The following is an 18,724-nucleotide window of genomic DNA, read 5'->3' on the forward strand; positions in this document are numbered from 1 at the left end:
GGAAGTTCTGCGCCACATCGGAGCGGCACAGCGCCCCTTGCCGGGAGGCAGTGACAGCGTCCCTTCTGCGCCTGCCCCAGTGAAGGTGTTCAAGGACGCGATGATTGGCTGATTGGAGATGATTGGACGCCACCGCTGAAGTCACTTCCTGCTCTAGAGCGAGGATTACCCGGAATTCCCCAAGAGTGGCTTCAGGCAGAGTATTCCCCGGGCACAGCCGCCCCAGTACCACGCACGCGCAGGGTGCCCTTTCCCCGCCCGTTTTCTGCTGCCCTATTTAACTTCACTCTTTTCACTGCTCTTTTCTCCGACCCTCCGACCCTCCCCTGAAGGAGGCCGGGCTCCATTTCAGGCCAGTTTCCTCCCCAGCCCTCCTCATCCTGTGCTCTGCAGCTGACCGCGAGCGCCCAGGTTACATTGTATCCAACCTGCACGTGACCGAATTGTCTGTGCTTCAGGCTAAGGTTACTTTGTATCCTATGTGCCCAGACGGCGTCTTCTGCGCCGGGAGAAAGGGAGGGGCCTGCGCGCGTAGCCTAGGTTACTTTGTATCCAAACTACCTCGGGCAGAGGTTATATTGTATCCAGCCTGCTTGGAATCATGTACCTCGGGAGGAGAGATCAGATAAAGATTAGTGTCATCTCGTCAACTGTGAAACTTACACGTCCATCCTCCACGGATCTGACGTGTCCCACTCTGGTCAAATGAACGGCGGTGTACCTGCTTTCTCTGGGCTGAGTAGCTAGCAAGGACCCTGAAAATTCTCACCATCGAGCCTGTCACAATTCCATAGACCTCAGGAGGAAACCAGGAGTATCTCCACCAGAGACACTGATGCTGGGCTCCGTGTAAATGGACACAATGTTTTTAGATGTAGCCAGCGAAGACTTTGGTTTGCTTGACATTACGCGTTAGTAACTTTTTTTTCCTGTTTGCTTTTTTTCTGTTTGCTTTCTCAATGGGCAAGAGAAGGGACGTGGGAGGGAGAGAATTTGAAAGTGAAAACAAAATTGAATTTTAAAAAGAAATGCTGCAGCTAGGTGGCGCAGTGGATAGAGCACTGGCCCTGGAGTCAGGGGAACTTGAGTTCAAATGTGCCTCAGACATTTGATACTTAGTAGCTGTGTGACCCTGGGCAAGTCACTTAACCCCGATTGCCGAGGAGTGGGGTGAGAGGAGAAATTCTGTCTATGGAAGAGTCGGGACACGACTGAACAAGAAGCTCCTAAGGAGCTCATCGTATAAAAATAACTCTGTACAAGTAAGAAATATAAAGATAAATACATGGGGAGTTGGATACGTATACACACACACACACACATATACATTTGTTGTTCAGTTGTGGCTGACTCTGTTACTCCGTTTGAGATTTTCTTGGCAAAGATACTGGAGAGGTCTGCCATTTCCTTCTCCAGCTCATCTTACAGATGAGCAAACTGAGGCAAACAGGGTTAAGTAACTTGTCCAGGGTCACATAGCTAGCATCTGACGCCAGATACCTCTATCCACTGTGCCACTTAGCTACCCTGATTTTCACATACACCAACACACACCATATAATACATACTTGTGATGATTTGAAGATAATCAACAGAGGAAAGGCATTTAGCCCAGAAAGGCTTCGTATAGAAAAATGGATTCTAGCTGGGACTTGAAGGAAGGCAGGAGACAGAGCAGAGGAGGAAGAGCATTCCAGGCATGGGGGTGGGGAGCAGCCAAAGAAAATGCCTGAGAAATGGAGGTTTTGTTTATGTAACATCCAGGAAGCTGGGGTCTCTGGATCCAAAAGAATTGGGGAATAAGGTATAAGGAGACTGGAAAGGTAGGAGTGAACACCAAAAAGGATTTTGAGTTCAATCCTAGAAGTGCTAGGGAGCCCCTGGAGACTATTGAAGGGGGAGAGGTGTGAATGTGTGTGTGGGGGGGTGGTGAGAACACAGTCAAACTTGCACTTAGCTTTCAGAAAACCACTTTAATGGCTGAGGGGAGGATGGACCGGAGTAGGGAGACATTTGAAGCCCAAAGACACCCCCCCCCCGCAACTGGCTTCTTCGACAGTCCAGGTATGAGGTGATGAGGACCTGCACCAGGGTAGAACCAGTGTTGGGGAGGGGGGCATATCCTAGAGATGTTATCAAGGTGGAAGTTACCTACCCGAACACTGATTTACATGTTGCAAGAGAGAGTGAAGAGCTGAGTGTGACACCCAGATTGTAGTTCCATGTTAGACCCTCAGAAATAATAGGGAAGTTAGAAAGTGGGGAGAAGGGCAGCTAGGCAGCACAGTGGATACAACACCAGCCCTGAAGTCAGGAGGACCTGAGACCGAACACGAGACTTACTAGCTGTATGACCCTGGGCAAGTCACTTAACCCCAATTGCCTTAAAAAAAAGGGGGGGTGGTGGAAGATGAGCTCACTTTTGGACATGCTGAGATGAAGACGTGTGCGGGATGTCTGCTTCAAGATATCCAGGAGGCAGCTGGAGATGTGAGATTGGAGGTCAGCACAGAGGCTGGGGCAGGACTGGGAGATGAAGAAACATCAGCACAAAGACAGTCATTCACTGGGTGCTCCTGAGGTCACCCAGTGAGGTAGCATAGAGAGGGAGAGGAAGCAAGGGCCCAGGACAGAGCCCTGAGGGATGCCCAAGAAGCAGCAGACTGTGACACGAATAACCAAAGGGGCCTGAGGAGGTGTGGTCAGACAGGCAGAACCAGGACAGGGCAGTGCTAGATAGCCTAGAGAATCCAGAAGATAGCGGGGGCCAGAAGAGGCCATTAGATTTGGCGATTAGGAGGTCAGCAGTAACTCTGGAGACAGCAGTTTGGGTGGAATGATAAGGCCTGAAGGCTGAAGAAAAGAAAGGCATTTTTGTAGATGCTTTTTTCTAAGAGTTTAGCCACAAAAGGCAGAAGAGACATAGGAAGATAGTTAAAGGGATGGAAGGATCTGAGAGGGTTTGATTAGCACGGGGGAGGAGCCAGCGGAGGGAGAGATGGAAGGTAAGTGAAAGTGTGGCTGACAGAGAGGGCGATCTGCTGGGACACCATGGAAGGGGATCACTTGTGCAGATTTTGGCTTTGGTAGGGAGTGAGGATGCTTCATCCTGAGACACAGGAGGTGATGGGAAAATGAGGAATAGGGGAGAAAGGGGAGCTCATGGTGAATGGCTTCAGCTGAGAGGGGGACAGGAGAGGGAGCCAGGGGAGGTTTGAGGAACCTCACTGGAGTGGGGTGGTGAGCTAATTAGAGAGGGGTAAAAGGATTGCCTGGAAGCAGCGAGGGCCCGCACGAAGTGGCCACAAATGTGTAGTGACAGAACAGCTGCATAATTTTCTCCATTGTCATTCAGCAGCGCAAGTGGACGAGCAAAGGTGACCTATGTCGGGAGTAAGGCTAAGGCTTGGCTGGGCATAGTCAGGAATATAATGATGGAGCCAGGGATTCGAGAAGAGATGGACTGGGGTCACCAAGGGGTCACGCTGAGCAGAAGACACAGAGGGGCCTGAGAGGGCTAACATTCTGGAGGTCACGGGTGACAGAGGAAACCAGCCAGCAGATTATGGTCTGACAGGGGAGGTGGCACATTTGTGGGTGAGGTAAGCTCCCAGGGATGACGTCTACCTGTGGCTGAGGCAGGGCAGAGAAGCCCCTGGTATGAGGATTCAGTTAGGCTTCTGGGACCCTCCATGTGAGGAAGTGATTACAACCACCATCTTCACTGTAGCCCTGAGTTGGCCCAGGAGCACACAGACCTCCTCTCCTCTTCCCCCTTTTCAGTTTACATTCATGTGCTGTCTTCCCCATTAGAATGGAAGTCCCTCAAAGGCAGGGGTTGTCTTGACCTGCATTTGTACTCCCAGGGCTTAGCACAGGGCAGACACGCTCAAGCAATGCTCTGTGTATTCAGAGACCTGCTGGGCAAAGAGCCCTGGGCTAGATGCAGTTATCATGCCCATTTTTATGGTGTGGACACTGAGGCTAACAGAGTTGATGTGACTTTTACAGGGGCCGAGGCAGGTTCCAGACTCAGCACTTCGTCACTCACAGTGCAACACTTTCCAAGCTGCCACCCCGCTATGGCTAACAAAGATGATTATTACACAGATGACCTTAGACCTAGGAGCATGAGCCACCCCGCCCCTACCACCCAGCCCTTCTGCTCCCTGCCCAGGACACTCGGCATGAAGCACCCTCTGCCAGGTTTGCACCCAGAGTTGTTGGAAGGCTCAAATGAGAGAAGGTGGCTAGACACTTTGCCAGCTATCACCGTCATCGCAGTGACCACCAGCACCAGCAGCTGCAGTCACTGGAAAAGGGCAGAGCCAGATCACAAGAGTTCTGTCAAGCTCCACGGCTCCTGGCAGGGAGCGGCCCCCAAGGCCTCTCTCTCCTCCCCTCCTCTCCCCACACCTGTACACAGCCGGCAGCATCTCCTTCCTAAAAATTTTACAAAAGTAAATTTATTGCATTTTTCATTGAAAAACTGCATATGGATAAAAACCTGAGCCAACCATGGCAGATTCCTGCCCACCAGCCAGCAATGAGCACGGCTCAAACCTCGGCTGCAGCTTCCAAAGCCAGCACGTGCCAGGCACTGAGCTCTGACCTGCCCTGTCCACCCCCCGGTCTAAGCTGCTAGCCGACCGTCGGCCCAGCTACCAGGCTCAGCTCTGGGCAGCCCGCATCTTCCTGCGGAAGTAGTCAGGGGCCGCATCATAGAGCCAGTCCGGATCTACCACGCAGAGGTCCCTCATGTAACACCTGTTGGTGGACAGCAGCTCGTTGTAGGTGACACAGGCTGGTTTGCAGTGGAACAGGACAGAGGACGGGTGGATGGACACTGGCTGGCGGGTGTCCACAGTGACGTAGGTCCCGTCGGGCTGAAGCTCGGCCGTGGTCATGAAAAGGCCGTGTGCCAGGCATCGGCGAATGTTCCCCGTGTCTGCCCGTGAAGACTCGATTGGCAGCGACATCTGTCCAGAAAGACAAGGGGAAAGAGGACTCGCTCCTGCAATTGTCCCTGACAGGCCGAGGTTCTGGCCAGAAGCCTGGGCTCCCACTGGCTGGTGCACAGAGGGGAAGCTTAGGGCCGCTTCCTCCTCAGGCCAGCATCTCTCATCCAAATGATCTGTTAGAGAGCAGGGCACGATCCCAGGGAGTGAGCGGCCCATCGTGCTGTTAACAGGAGACACGCCCCCCCCCCAGGAGGTCTGGCCCGATGAAGCGGGACACGGGGTTTGCCATGGCCTCAGGAGGAGTGCCACAGCTGCCCCCAAACAAGAGGGATGGCCTGGCTGGGGGTGCCCAAGGAGTTGCCAGCTCACGGCTTACCCTGATCCCCTCAAGACCACGACAGTCAAACTACACCAAGTCCCTCTGGCCCTAGGAGCAAACGGGCAGAGAAGGAACATGGGACCGACCTTGGAGGAAGGTTCTGGTCAATGGGTACAAAATGAACCAAACAAACGACCACTCCGCGGCGGGGCTCGGGAACGCCTGGCGTCCACCCTGACGGAGTTCCTGGTGCGGGGAGGAGGGCAGCTGCGCTCGCCCAGCCACCAGAGGGCGGGGCCCGGGGCCACCGGTGCACTCGACAGCTGCAGCCTCACATGCTCAAGAAAGGCCCCACTTTACCTTGATACAGATGTCCCGGAGCTGGGCTCGGACTTCCGCCACCAGCATCATGTTCTTACTGTTGACAAAATTCTCTCTGCACCATTCCTAGGGATGAGAGAAAGGCGCACAGCCCTTAGCTTCCCAGAAGCAGATTCCACTCGAGGTGGGGCCGACGGCAGCCTGCTCTGGCTCTCTGGATACTCTGAGGCGGTCCCCACCTCAGAACCCTTCCCCTGGCAAGGACCATAAGAACGCAGTATCATGTCCTTACCTGGGCCCAAGGAGGCCAGGACCGACGCCAGGGCTCCAGTTCTGCAAACAGCGTGCACTATTGTCTCATCACAGTGACCGGCCTTAGCACAGAGGCTGGCCTGGGAATGTGAGAGAGTGAGTGTGAGAGAGGGTGGGGGTGTGTGTGTGTGTGTGTGTGTGTGTGTGTGTGTGTGTGTGTGTGTGTGTGTGTGTGTGTGTGTGTGTGTGTGTGTGTGTGTACGTGCATGTGGGGGGGGGCTCAAGCTGTGACCGATGTAAAAAGAGAATGAAACACAACCCTCCTCCTCCTTCATGGCAGAGAGGTGGGGGACTACCAGGGCAGAGCACTGTATACCCTGCCATGGCACAGTGGCTGGTTTGTTTTCAGTCACAAAGTTGACCCGGGGAATCGGGCTGGAAAAGGACAAAGGCGTAAGGATTGGACCTGGGCTGCATGGTGTGGGGCACCATGTGGTCAGCGTCTGGCTGAAGCCTCCCCGACACAGGCGTTGGTGTTTCTGGAGGCCACGCCGCCGCCGAGGGTGCAGGGGTCTCTGCCTACCTTGTTCCCGCCAACGTTTCTGAAGGCTCGGTACACGTTGAGCAGGGTCAGGTGGTCCCCCTCGCTGGAGACAAACTTCTTTCTGACGCACTGCACCTCATCCCGCCGGGAGGGAGGGTTGTACAGGACGCTGTCCACAGACAGCAGGGAAACAATGGTCAGTATCTCTTCCGTGCAGTGGAATTTGGGGGAGAGAAGGATGGTCTGTAAAGGAAAAACAGGGAGCCGCTGAAAGCCGGGTTGCGGGCCCCCATGGGGCCAGGGGCTCAGGAAAGAAGATTGACGGTAATGGCGTGGATTTACTTTGGCAAACTTGGGCTCCAAGGGGAAGGCTGCCATCTTCCTTCCAGTCGGGGTCAGTGCCAGTGGCTCATCCTTCTTCCGCTGGAGGGCCCCCAGCAACTCCAGCTGCTCCAGGGCTGCCTGGAGATGATCTGTGGGGTACAGAGCCCAGAGAGGAGCCCAAGGTCTCCCCAGAACGGCCCCTCTCTGGCCCACGGCCCTCCCACAAGGGGCCCCCACTCACCTGGGGATGGCTTAGACATGAAATCAAAAGTGAGGACATTCGGCACACGCAAGGCCAAGAGTTGTAGGATGACACTGGCCAGGTTACACCTAGGAAGAGCCCAGGCCGGGCAAGGGGTCTGTCAGTGACCTCTCTCTGACTCAATCAATGCACAGGAAAGGGGCACCAAGAGCAGGAGGCCAGAAATCCCATCCCAAGCCAAGAAAAAGGCCCATGGAAGGGGTGGGGGACCCTTCACACCTCTGGATCTCTGGGATGGTCATCTTATCGAATTTCTCAAACTCATCCTCCGTGTAAAGGCGGTAACAAGCTCCACTGTCCTCGCGGCCAGCCCGCCCCGTCCGTTGCCATGCCTGGGTCTTTGACACCCGCTGGACAGCCAACACCTCAAGGCCACTCTCTGGGAAGAATGAAACCAGTGTGGTCAAAATCCCCAAATGGAGTCTGGCTCTGGCTGGCCCCGGGTGGGCCTTGAGCCCCTGAGGGGGAGCCAGGGAGGCGCCGGCCCCACCATGCTGTTCTCCTCTGACCACACCGTGGTGAGGAAGGACGCTGGGAAGCTACGGGGGAAAAGCTGGAGGAGGACCACGAGGCTGAGGAAGGGACCTGAACCCGTGTCTGAAGGAGCTAGCCTGGAGAAGACTGGAGGAGGGGCAGCTAGGTGGCGCAGTGGATAGAGCACCAGCCCTGGAGTCAGGAGGACCTGAGTTCAAATCCAGCCTCAGACACATAACACTCACCAGCTGTGTGACCCTGGGCAAGTCACTTAACCCCAACTGCCTCACAAAAAAAAAAAAAGATAAGGGGAAGACTGGGGAAGAGAGGGTGTACGCAAGCATAGGAGTGTGCATGCTGGGGAAAGAGAGAGGCGTCCTTAAGGCTCTGAGGGGCTAGTCCACAGAGCAATCAGGGTTTCCCTTGCCCTGCTTGGCAGCGAGGGAAGAAAGTGGAAACGAGGGGTCCTTGGGGCAAATGTCCAGAGAGTGTCCCCAAGTCCAGGGGGCCGCCTCAGGAGAGGCCCCTTCCAGCCTCCCAAGTCTGAGATTCTGGGAGCCAGAGGGCCTGAGCACAAGCCAAGTTTGGGGACCAGAGTGGAAAGGGCAGTGAGAAGCCCCGGGCTGCTGACCCCAGGGAAGCTGCAGGGGTCCAGGCCGCAGAGCCAAAGGCACAGGCAGGGGAACAAGCCTGGCAAACACTTCTCTCGTTCACCACACAAACGGTCTCCAGACACCCACACGGTCTGGACAACCATGATGACACCCCAAGCTTTCCCTGGGGAGATCCCACGTCTTCCCCATGCTCTATCTCTCTTCTTGGTGGGTGTCTCTCCCCCATGTGCACGCATGTGCGTGTGTGTGTGTGCGTCTGTGTATGCGTGTGGGTGTGCAAGTATGTATGTGTCTGTGTGTATGTACGTGTGTGGTCTATATATGCACGCGTGTGTGTGCACATTTGTGTCTGTGTCTCTTGTCCTCCATCTTTCCTTGCTTAGGAAAAGTGAGACCTGCGGTTCCCCACCCAACCCCACCTCCCACCTTGCCAGACGCTCACCAGGATTAAACCTCTTGGCCTTGACCATGCCTGTGTCAATCACATGCTTTATGCCCGTGATGGTAATGGAGGTTTCTGCAATGTTGGTTGAAATGATCACTTTGCGAGAACCCTGGATGGTGAAGAAGAGTCCCAAAGCCCCATAAGTGATGGCCAGAACATATGTAGACATTCGTGTGCACTGGCCTGGTCTTTCCCTGAACAGATCTAAGGCACTAAGGCAGGTGGGTGGCAAGCGGGGGGGGGGCTCTCCGGGCACCTTCTCTGAGTTATAGCCGCCATTCTGGGGCCAGGATTGCTTGGTGAAACAGCCGTAGAAAGTCAAGGGGGAGGAGAGAAGCGACTGAACTGTCAGGCCTCATGACCCCTCTGATGACTCCCCTGATTCTGGGGTCCCTGGATAGGACAAACTAAGGCAAGCCTCTAGCTTCCCCTTGGCGCCTTTCAACAGAAGCAGTCAGGACACACTTCAGGGTCTGGCTTCCGGTCACGGGAACTAACACTGAGGCACACACAGTGCCTACTGGGGAGGGAGAGCAGATGCTTTCTGCTGGACTGACCTTGGGGGCCCCTCGGAAGACCCTGAGCTGCTGGGAGCTGGGAAGGGAGGCGTATAGTGGCAGCACCAGCAGCGGTGGGCAGCCCTCAGGCAGGTGCCGGGCAATGTCTCGGCAGGCCTTGCAAAGGGCCTCGATCTCCTCCTGCCCCGTGAGGAACACCAGGATGTCCTGAGAAGAAGGCGCTTCCTGCATGGGGGCAGAGCCTCTGATTAGGCACCTGGAGCACCCTGATCAGAGCACAGCCCTGCCCTCAAGAAGCTTCCAGTCTAGGAGAGGAGAATCACCTGACAGCCTGATAACCACAGGGTCAGGGGTGCTGGGGAAGGCTTCCTGGGACAGCCCCAGGGCAGGGGGTGGGGGAGGGAGCACAGAGTTCCTGCTCCCCCTGGATCATCAGCAGGGTGAGAGCTGGGCCACCTGCACCTGACTGGGCCCACGCCCATGGCCCCCTGCCACTGTTGTGAATCTCCCAGAGAAATTTGGGCATTTAGGGTTAAGGTGTGAGGATGGAGCACGGGGGTGTACAAAGTTTTCATAGGCGCTCCATCCCCGGAGGAGAGAACATTCCACCAGGTCAGGCAGGGGTGTCTTTCTCTGCCAGGTCACCGAAGGTTGCACATCCTGAACTCACATTCACTGTCCTCGCCCATCCCCTCAGGGTCCCACAGCCAAGATCCAGCCTTGCTGGGCTCCCAGTGGCCTCCTCTGCTCCCCAGGGAAGCGCACCTGGTGAATCTGGAAGATGGACACCAGTGCGGCGTGGAGGTAATCACTCTGTGGCTGTTTGGTGTAGTAAACCTGAATGGGGTGCTGCCGACCCTCCACATAGAGGACGGGGGCGCCGTTGAAGTACCGGGAAAAGAGGTCCACGTCCATGGTGGCCGACATGACGAGGACCTAGGGAGACAGCCCAGCTCAGGGCAGGGAGGGAGGGAGCGCGGCCGGGGGGGCAGGGCCCCACCCAGCCACCGCCAGACTCACTCTGAGCGGAGGCTTCCTCAGCTCCTTTCGCCGGCGCTGGGCGGCTTTCACCACACCCAAGAGCACATCCGTGTGGATGGTTCGCTCGTGAGCCTCATCCAAAATGACAAAGCTATACTTTCGCAGCAGAGCATCAGACATGGCTTCCCGGAGCAGCATCCCATCCGTGAGAAACAGGATTCTGGTGTCCTCAGAAGTGACGTCATCAAAGCGGACAGTGTAGCCCACCTGCAAGATGGAGGGAGGCTGAGCCAAGAACAGGCAGGACTGTCTCTGGGGAAGCCATGGATTCTGACTTCCAGCTCTGCTGTGCTGATTGGGGGGGCGGAGGGGGGATTAGTGCAGGCCTCAGTTTCCTCGTCTGTAACAGGAAGGGCTGGTCCAGTTCATCTATAACTTCAAAGCTTCCAGCCCTGAAAACCATACTTCCTCAGTCATTTAGCCAGAAAGGTGGTCAGAGCACCATGACCTAGCTAGAGTCCAGAACCATCTGAAAAAGAGAAACCTATTTCAGGATGCTGCTCCAGGCTAACTACCCACCAGCTTGCCCAGTTCCGATCTCTTTTCATCCGAGACTCTGGCAGCCAGGGAGATGGCAGCAACTCGGCGAGGCTGCGTCACGGCGATGACACCTGGGCGGCCCAGGCCTGCCTCGTAAACATACTGCGGAATCTGTGTTGTCTTCCCTGAGCCGGTCTCCCCTGGGTAATGAGAACAGGACAGAGAATGCCTTTCATGAAGAGTTTCACTGACCCCTGCCCGTTCCCAGAATCTGGGGACACCAGAGTTAGGGTGAGGTGCCCCACAGAAAGCCAAGACCAGGCCGGATTCGGCCAAGCGCTGGCCAGGGCATTGGTCCTCCAGCTCAGGGGCTGCAGAGGTATGATCCAAGGGTCTCTGAAGCCACAAAGAAGCACAGTGACCTTCGGAGGAAACACTGAAACCCAAGGGTCTTCTGGACACTGAATACACATCTTACACATGGAGATGACTGAGTTTTGAAAGAGTGCACTTGTATCTCAAATGTACCAGGGAAGAAACGAGCTTCCCTAAGCACTTCAGCTGAAGCCAGTGGACAAACTCTAGTGGTCCCCTAGGACCTCCAGGGTCAAACACAAGCTCCTCTGTTGGCTTTTAAATCCCTCCGTGGCCTGCTCTCTTTCTACCTTTCCAGACATCTTATACTTTACTTGCTTCTACTCATGCTGGGTAGCTAGGTGGCGCAGTGGATAGAGCGCCAGGCCTGGAGTTAGGAAGACTCATCTTCTTGAGTTCAAATCCAGCCTCAGATACTTATTAGCTGTGCGACCCTGGGCAAGTCACTTAACCCTGTTTGCCTCAGTAGCCTCATCTGTAAAATGAGCTAGAGAAAGAAATGGCAAAGCACTGCAGTATCTTTCCCAAGAAAGGCCCAAATGAGGTCTCGAGAAGTCGGACATGACTGACCAAAAACTCAGACTGCAGTCAGCCACGCTGGCCAACTTGTCCCATCTCCTTCCCTCAGCCTCTCAGCATCCCTAGTTTCCTTCAACCCTCACAGGAGAGAGGTAAAAGGGATGAATGCCCAAGGCGAAGCCTCTGAAGATCCTCCCATGCCCCTCTTTCCATCACACCAGAATGACTCACTTGCCCATCCCATCACTCTCCTCACACTGGTCTGAGCCTCCCCTACCATGGAGCCAACATTTCTGCCGACTTTGTTCCATTCCCTAATAAAGAAGGTCCTCACACCCTGGCCTGTAGCCCCTGAAACCATACACATCATCCCCCTAGTTTTCAATCTATTCTTGGCAATGGACTCCTTCTCTGCTGACTACAAATGAGCCCAAGTGTCTACCAGCCTTAAAACAACCCCACTAGACCCGGCTATCAACCCCTCCTATATCCCCTTCTTCCTTCCTTTTCTCAGCCAAACCCCTAGAAAAAGCAATCTAAACTTGTCTCCCCTTCCCCTTCTCTCACTCACTGGTGAGTCCTTTGCAATCTGGCTGCCACTCAAAGTCAGTAAGAGCCTCTTCACCGGCTTTTCCTCAGGCTTCATCTTTCTCGTCCTATCTGCTGCCTCAGCCACAGCTGACCACCCTCTACTGGACGCTCTCATCTCTCTGGGGTTTTGTGGATGGCATCTCTTTTGCTGGCTCATCCTCTATAGCACACCCTCTAACAGTGAGTATTCCCCAGGGTTCTCGGCTGGACCCTCTTTTCTCTATACTCTGAGGCAGCTTGGAGGCCCAGTAGATGGAATTCTGGGCCTAGAGTAAGGCCCTTGGTCCTGGTAACCCTGATCACACAACCTTGTGTGGTCTCAGTTTCCTCATCTGTAGTCACAACACCTATTTCCCAGGGTTTTAGTGAGGATTAAATAAGAAGACGCATGTAAATTGCTTTGAAAACCATACAAACGCTATTAATTGTACAGATTCGCTCATCAGCTCCCACAGGTTTAACTACCACCTCTATGCTGACGACTCCCAAACCTCTATATCGAACCCAGATTTCTCTCCTCTACACTGCCAGCCCCACATCTCCAGCTGGATGTCCCAAGCAGAACTCATTTTCTTTCCTCCCAGGACCTTAGGCTCACAACCCGGCAATCATCCTGGACTCCTCACTCTCTCACCCCCCAGATCCAATCTGGTGCCAAGGCTGCTGCATCTGTCTATTTCACCTAGGCAACATTTCTTGTGATTTCACAAGAAAATCTCTGTTCAGTTTCACCTCTGTACCATCAGCCTTTCTCTGCCTGGGCCCTGCCCCGACTCTGGTGCAGACCCTGCTCTCCTCAAGCCTAGACTACAGCAGTAGCTGCTGGGGGGGGGGGTCCCTTCTGCCTCAAGTTTCTCTCCCCTCCAGTCCATCCTCTATTTAACCACCAAAGGTATTTCCCCCACCCCCCTCCACACACACAGACTCAATAAACTCCAGTGGTTCCCTATGGCCTCCAAGAAATAATACAAAATACTCAGATTGGCATTCGAAGGCACAGAAGGCCCATTCAGGCTTCAGAGATCTAAGTGAGCATGCGCACCGGAAACTCCCTGCCTCAAGCAACAACGCCCAGACTCTACACTCGCGCATGCGCACCTCCCCTTCCCTCCGCCTGCTTGCTTCCCCGGCCCCAGTGTATGCCGCTCTTCACCCTCCCGCCAGTAGGGGGCGCTCCTCTTGCCCCGCGGCCTCACCAATGAGCACGGCGCACTCGATGCTCCGCAGGCGGGCCAGGAGCGGCCCGCGCGCCGTGAAGATGGGCAGACTCCGGCGCTGATGCTCCAAGGCCTCGGCTCCCAGTGGCGGCCGGTGGCCCCCGGGCAGCATAGCGCCGCGGCTCCCGGGGATCCCGGGCCCGGCCCGGAAGCGCTTGGCCGGAGGAGGGCCGCGATCCTCCGGCATCGCGGGGCAGCAGCACGCGGGGACCTAGCGCGCCTGCGCACGAAGGGCTAACGCGCCTGTGCACGAGGGCCCGGAGAGGCGGGGCGGGGGGGGAGGGCCACACAACCGGGCAGCGAATTCAAGGTGCGCCAGCTGCGCGCGGAAGGAGGGGCGCGAGGGTTCCTGGGGTTTGTAGTTCCGGCAGTCACAGCGGCCAGCCCCACCTCTCAAATCTGGCTATAGCCAAAGAGACCATGCGTCGTGGTCGGTCACGGGTGGGTAGGGCGCGAGGGGCCGAATGCGGAGCCGTTGGGGGAGCACGGCGGCTTAAGGTGCCATAGCATAGGACCATTCCAGAGTGGGTAGCCCCGCCCCCAGGACCACGTGCATCCCCTCTGGGACTCAAGTGCCCCCCCCAAGGCTCTACCCTGGGGGTCTTGGGTTCTCCAGCCTGCCAGACCCTGGTCTTCATTCTTTTATGTGAGAGAGATAAAACTTCCGCAAACATTAAGCACCTATTGTGTGCCAGGCTCTTTACAGCCCAGGGAGGTAGATGCTATTATGCTCCCAATTTATAGATGAGGAAACCGAGGCAAACAGGTAAAGTGACTTGCCCAGGGTCACCTAGCTATAAGTGTCTGAGGTTAGGTTTGAACTTGGGTCCTCCTGACTCCAGGCCCCGTCCCCTATCCACTGCACCACCTAGCTGCGGCTCCTCCCCATCCCCCCCACAGGAAAAAAAAAAGCCTCTGCTGTCAAGGAGGGCTCAGCCCAATGGGAGAGAAAACATGCAGATAACTGCTATATACAGGATTGGTTGGAGGTAATTTCAGAAGGTCTGGGGAAGGGGAGCATGGAGGGATTGTAAGACACATGTGGGGAGCGGGCTAGGAGGAGGAGTTAGGGTAGGAAAGGCTTTGACTGTCAAGCAGAGGGCTCTGGATTTGATCCTGGAGGTGATGGGGAGCAGGTGGGGAGGTGACTTGGTTGGACAGACCTTTAAGAAGCTCACTTTGGTGGCTGAATGGAGGATGGGTTGGGGGGGGCAGACCTGAGGCAGGAAGACTCCCCCCCTTCCCCAGCAGCTATTCCAGGCACGAGATGGTGAGGGTCTGAACCAAGGTCTCAACTATGTAAGCGGAGAGGAATATGGGGGAGGTGCGAGACTGAAGAGTCCAAAATGAAACCTTGGTGATATGGAAGTTGGGGCAGCCAGGGTTTGGGCACACCGAGTTTTCAGGTAGACAACTGACAGGCAGCTGGAGGTCAAGACAGAGGTCAGGGCTGGGTAAACAGAGTTCAGAACCCCCTTCCTAGAGATGATCACTGAAACCACGGAATAGCCAGCTTCCTGAAAAAGAGATTTTAGCTGGGACTTGAGGGAGGGAGATACTTCCAGGCAGAGAAGCTGCCGGTGTCACTGATGGGGGGGTACATGAGGGGTGTAAGAAGCAGGGAAAGCTGGGAAGGAACCAGGGTTACCACAGGATGTTTTATTTTCAGGTCTGAATTTTCTCTTCCCTCCCTCCCCACCACCCCACGGAACAAGAAAACCAAAAACCATTAGAGACAAGTATAGTCAAGCACACCAGCCATGGCCACAAAAGAGAAAATGTCTCGGTCCACACTGACATGTTTCATCACGAATCCCCCAGAACTGTGTCGACCCAATAGTAGGTGCTATGTAAATGCTATTGAGGGATTGCTGGTCACAGTGAGGACAAAGGACAGGGTTTGGGGTTGTAAGGCAGAGGGAGAAGGGAAAGATTGTGATCAGATAAAGCAATCTCATGATGCCTCTGTGGGTAAAGTCAAGACAGAGGGTATGACGGTCTGGGGGTGGCTGAGGTCTGGGGGTGGCTGAGCGGGCTGGAGCGGGAGCTCACAGGAAGTGCTTCAGGGAGGGCCCCCAGGTGGAGAGAAAGACTGTGAGCCCAGCACTGAATTCACTGAGGAGGGAAGGAGGGCAGTAACCACGAGCCATCAGCATGAGCTCCATGAACCTCCAAGGAGGAGAGGTCACTGAGGGAGGGAGGAGGGGGGATGGCGATGAGGGCATTCCCACCCCGCCCTCACCTTCTGGGGCTGGGTGAGGTGTGGGCAAAGAAGTGAGTTTGGGCCACGGCGGCCTGGCATTCACCCAGAGAGCTTGTAATTGTCCTTGGGTGGAGATGTACCAGGGAGTCAGGCAGCCCTGCATGTCTGGGGAGACGGGACAGAGTTCAGCTGTCAGGAGCTGGGAGGGATGGTCAGCTGTTTGTGTTCTTCCCCAGCGCCCACAGGGAGTCCTTGGATGGGTAGGTTCAACCTGTTTTGGGGGAGGATGGGGGAGGTGAAGAAAGACTTCCAGAGCCGTGGCTGGATGGACCTGGAGCCGGAGCCTCCATCACCCCAGCTCCCAGGGTGTGCCCCCACGGCGGCAGGGAGGATTCAGAAGTTCTGTGGGCACAGGGAGCGTCCAGGCAGAGATCAGCCTGCACCCCTGTGCACAGGCACATAGTTACCCAGGCACAGCTTGGGGACTGCCAGTGGGACCCACTGCCCTCGAGTGACCTTCCCCAAGGCCTCGGAGGCCAACCTAGGACCAGAACCGGCCCCTTAATCCACGAGCCCTTATTCATCGCTGGTGAGGTGCCAGCCACCAGGCCACATGCGGGGAACACAAGCTGCCCTCCCTCAAGGAGCTTCTGATCTAATGAGGGCTACAGTATGGAAGCGTAGGGTGTTGGTTGTGTAAGTCAGGCCCACTGAGTCATGAAACGCCGATACCTTAAGGAGGGGAAAACAAATGTCAATCAGTCCGATTCAGACTAAGTGTGAAGGGTCCTCTGTGTGGCCGGAGGTTGGAGGAAGGTGGGGGGCCAGAGAGCCCCTGTCCTGTCCGCTAATGGTCACATCTGCCCGGGGGAGCCAAGGGCATACTGGGTAAGGGCTCACTTCTCCACTGGGAGCCCAGCGAAGAAGCTTGTCTGAGCTGACGGGAAGGAATTCCATCACCTGGGAGCTGAGATGACCGCTTGGCCTCCTGAGCCGCCACTCCCCAGGGTTCCGTAGGTGCCAGGAGGATGCACTGTCATGGCCTTTGGAGAGCACAGTTTGAACCAAGTTTTCTTACTGTGCTGTCTTACTGAGTGTCATTTTTAAACACTAACTGACCAGACTGACCACATGCCCATAATCGGGGCAAGAGCCAGAGCACTAAAAAGACCCCCACAGAGCCGTGGGAGGGCAGTGGGACAGTCACTGTGGAGTGTGCTCCGAGCACCCAAGGAGGTCCAGCGGAGGTCAAGGCAAAGTAGAGGGCAGGTCACCTGCTGGGGAGGCCTGGAGAAGGTGGCTGGGGAGCCAGTGCCAGAGCAGAAGGTGGGAGATGGAGCCTGGAGAGCCGGAAGGGAGGTGATGTGTGTTTATGTGGTGCTCACTATGTGCCAGGCCCTGTGCTAAACACCTTACAATCATGATTCAATTGTGTCGGATTCTCTGTGACCCTACCTGGGGTTTTCTTGGCAGAGGCACTGCAGCGGTTGGCCATTGCCTTCTCCAGCTCAATTTACAGATGAAGAAACTGAGGCAAACAGGGTGAAGTGACTTGCCCAGGATCACACAGCTAGGAAGTGTCTGAGGCCAGATTGGAACTTGGGAAGATGAGTCTTCCCGACTCCAGGTCCAGCACTCCATCCAGTGAGACACCTAGCTGCTTGCAAACAGGGCCAGGCTTGTCCAGGGTCACAACCAGTAAGTGTCTGATGTTGGATTTGAACTCGGGTCTTCCTGACTTCAGGCCCAGCACTCTATCATCCAGTGAGCCACCTAGCTCCGACCCTTGCCAAGTGACTTGCCCGGGGTCACATAGCTAGTGAATGAGTAAGGCCAGATTAGAACCCGGTCTTCCTGACTCACAGCCTGGGGCTCTAGCTACTGCACCACCCAGCTCCCACCTTCAAATACCAAACAGTGGAGGTCAGATTTAATCCCAGAAGTTGTCACTAGAACTTTGGGTTTTTTTCTTTTTTCTTTCTTTCTTTCTTTTTTTTTTTTTTTTTAAGAAAGGGAATGAATAACAGCATCAGATCTTCACCTTAGGAAAATCGCTTTGGCCACTGTGTCCAGGACCTTGCCTAGGACCAAGCCAGTTAACCAATCAATCAGCAAACAGGAGGAATCATGGTAGAAAGAGTGCTGGGCCTAGAAGACCTGAGTTCAAATCTTACCTCAGACACTCAGTGGTTGTGAAACTTAGCCTTTATTTGCCTTGCTCTTCTCACCTGTATTTTTTTTGGGGGGGAGGGGTTAGGCAATAGGGTTAAGTGACTTGCCCAGGATCACACAGCTAGTAAGTGTTATGTGTCTGAGGCTGCATTTGAACTCAGGTCCTCTGGAATCCAGGGCCGGTGCTCTATCCACTGTGCCACCTCGCTGCCCCTTGGTCTTCTCACCTGTAAAAGGGGATCATTGCATCTCCTACCTCCCAGGGTTTTCCTGAGGATCAGCTGAGATGCTATCTGGAAGGTGCTCGTGGTGGCCGTGACGCACAAGCTAGTCATCTCTGTCATACAAAGAGGAAGGCAAACTTGCCCCTGAGAAGCTCCCATCCAGATGGGGGGGACCATTCTCCACTCCCGCCTCCAGCTGGAGTCTCAGGGGGCTCCTCTCGCCATGCCCAGCATTCCTCCCCGCCCGCACGGAGCCTGCCGGATCATGGTCCTAAACCGGCAACTGCCTTGGCTTCTTCCCCAGCTCCCTCTCCATTTTGGATCTGGCCTCTGTTCTTGACCCTCTGTGCCTCTGGACATGGCTGATGTCCCCCACTTCTCCCTGAAGTCTTCTCTCAAGCCTGTCTTCCCTGGTGACCTGAGGACCAGGTCCATCTCTAGCCCTTCGCTTCATACATCACTCCCACCTGCCTGGAGGATTGCAGGAACTATGAACTCCCAAACCTCCCATGCTGGGACTCCTCTGATTGGCTTCTCCCCTGGCTAGACTGTAAACTCCCTGAGGGCAGGAGTCATCTTCCTTTTTTGTATTATGTCTCTAACTTAGCACAATGCATGGTACACAGTAAGTACTTACTAAATGCTTGTTGATTGACTGGTTAATTGACAATTACTGTAAAACTTATAAAGGTCCAGATCAAAAAATAAAACTCGTTTCTTTTGTATGGTTAAGGAATAAACTTCCAAGTAGAAGAAACATGATGACAGGCCGCCGCCTAGGAGCCATTTCATAAAGCCCATGATTTCTGCCAGTTTGACTGGATCCACTATTGAACCCACGGCTATGCCAGCTGCAGCTCTGGGTAAA

General features: G+C 55.0%; 1 protein-coding gene and 1 long non-coding RNA gene across 4 annotated transcripts; one reads left to right on the forward strand and one right to left on the reverse strand.

The window, feature by feature from the left end:
• Positions 1 to 83: 83 nt before the first annotated feature.
• Positions 84 to 8,537, forward strand: LOC144454790 (uncharacterized). The gene is made up of 2 exons (XR_013483335.1): positions 84 to 911; positions 4,012 to 8,537. It is a non-coding gene; the product is annotated as an uncharacterized LOC144454790 (long non-coding RNA).
• DHX33 (DEAH-box helicase 33) lies at positions 4,447 to 13,498 on the reverse strand. 3 transcript variants are annotated; one of them, XM_020964702.2, is made up of 12 exons: positions 13,237 to 13,497; positions 10,595 to 10,755; positions 10,055 to 10,282; positions 9,800 to 9,970; positions 9,074 to 9,259; positions 8,514 to 8,625; positions 7,203 to 7,362; positions 6,963 to 7,051; positions 6,740 to 6,870; positions 6,437 to 6,640; positions 5,641 to 5,727; positions 4,447 to 4,979 (listed from the first exon to the last, which is right to left on the reverse strand). In XM_020964702.2, exons 1-12 carry the CDS (start codon positions 13,442 to 13,444, stop codon positions 4,671 to 4,673), a joined length of 2,046 nt encoding a protein of 681 aa, XP_020820361.1. In that variant the 5' UTR covers positions 13,445 to 13,497; the 3' UTR covers positions 4,447 to 4,670. The 3 variants fall into 3 exon arrangements, with proteins under 3 accessions (XP_020820361.1, XP_020820360.1, XP_078003477.1); XM_020964701.2 differs by having other exon boundaries at positions 6,437 to 6,664; positions 13,237 to 13,496; XM_078147351.1 differs by lacking the exon at positions 4,447 to 4,979 and adding an exon at positions 5,894 to 5,993 and having other exon boundaries at positions 6,437 to 6,664; positions 13,237 to 13,498.
• Between the last annotated feature and the right edge of the window lie 5,226 nt (positions 13,499 to 18,724).

Source organism: Phascolarctos cinereus, unplaced genomic scaffold (genome assembly GCF_003287225.1).
Source record: "Phascolarctos cinereus isolate Bilbo 61053 unplaced genomic scaffold, phaCin_HiC Scaffold_7;HRSCAF=346, whole genome shotgun sequence".
NCBI lineage: Eukaryota > Metazoa > Chordata > Mammalia > Diprotodontia > Phascolarctidae > Phascolarctos > Phascolarctos cinereus.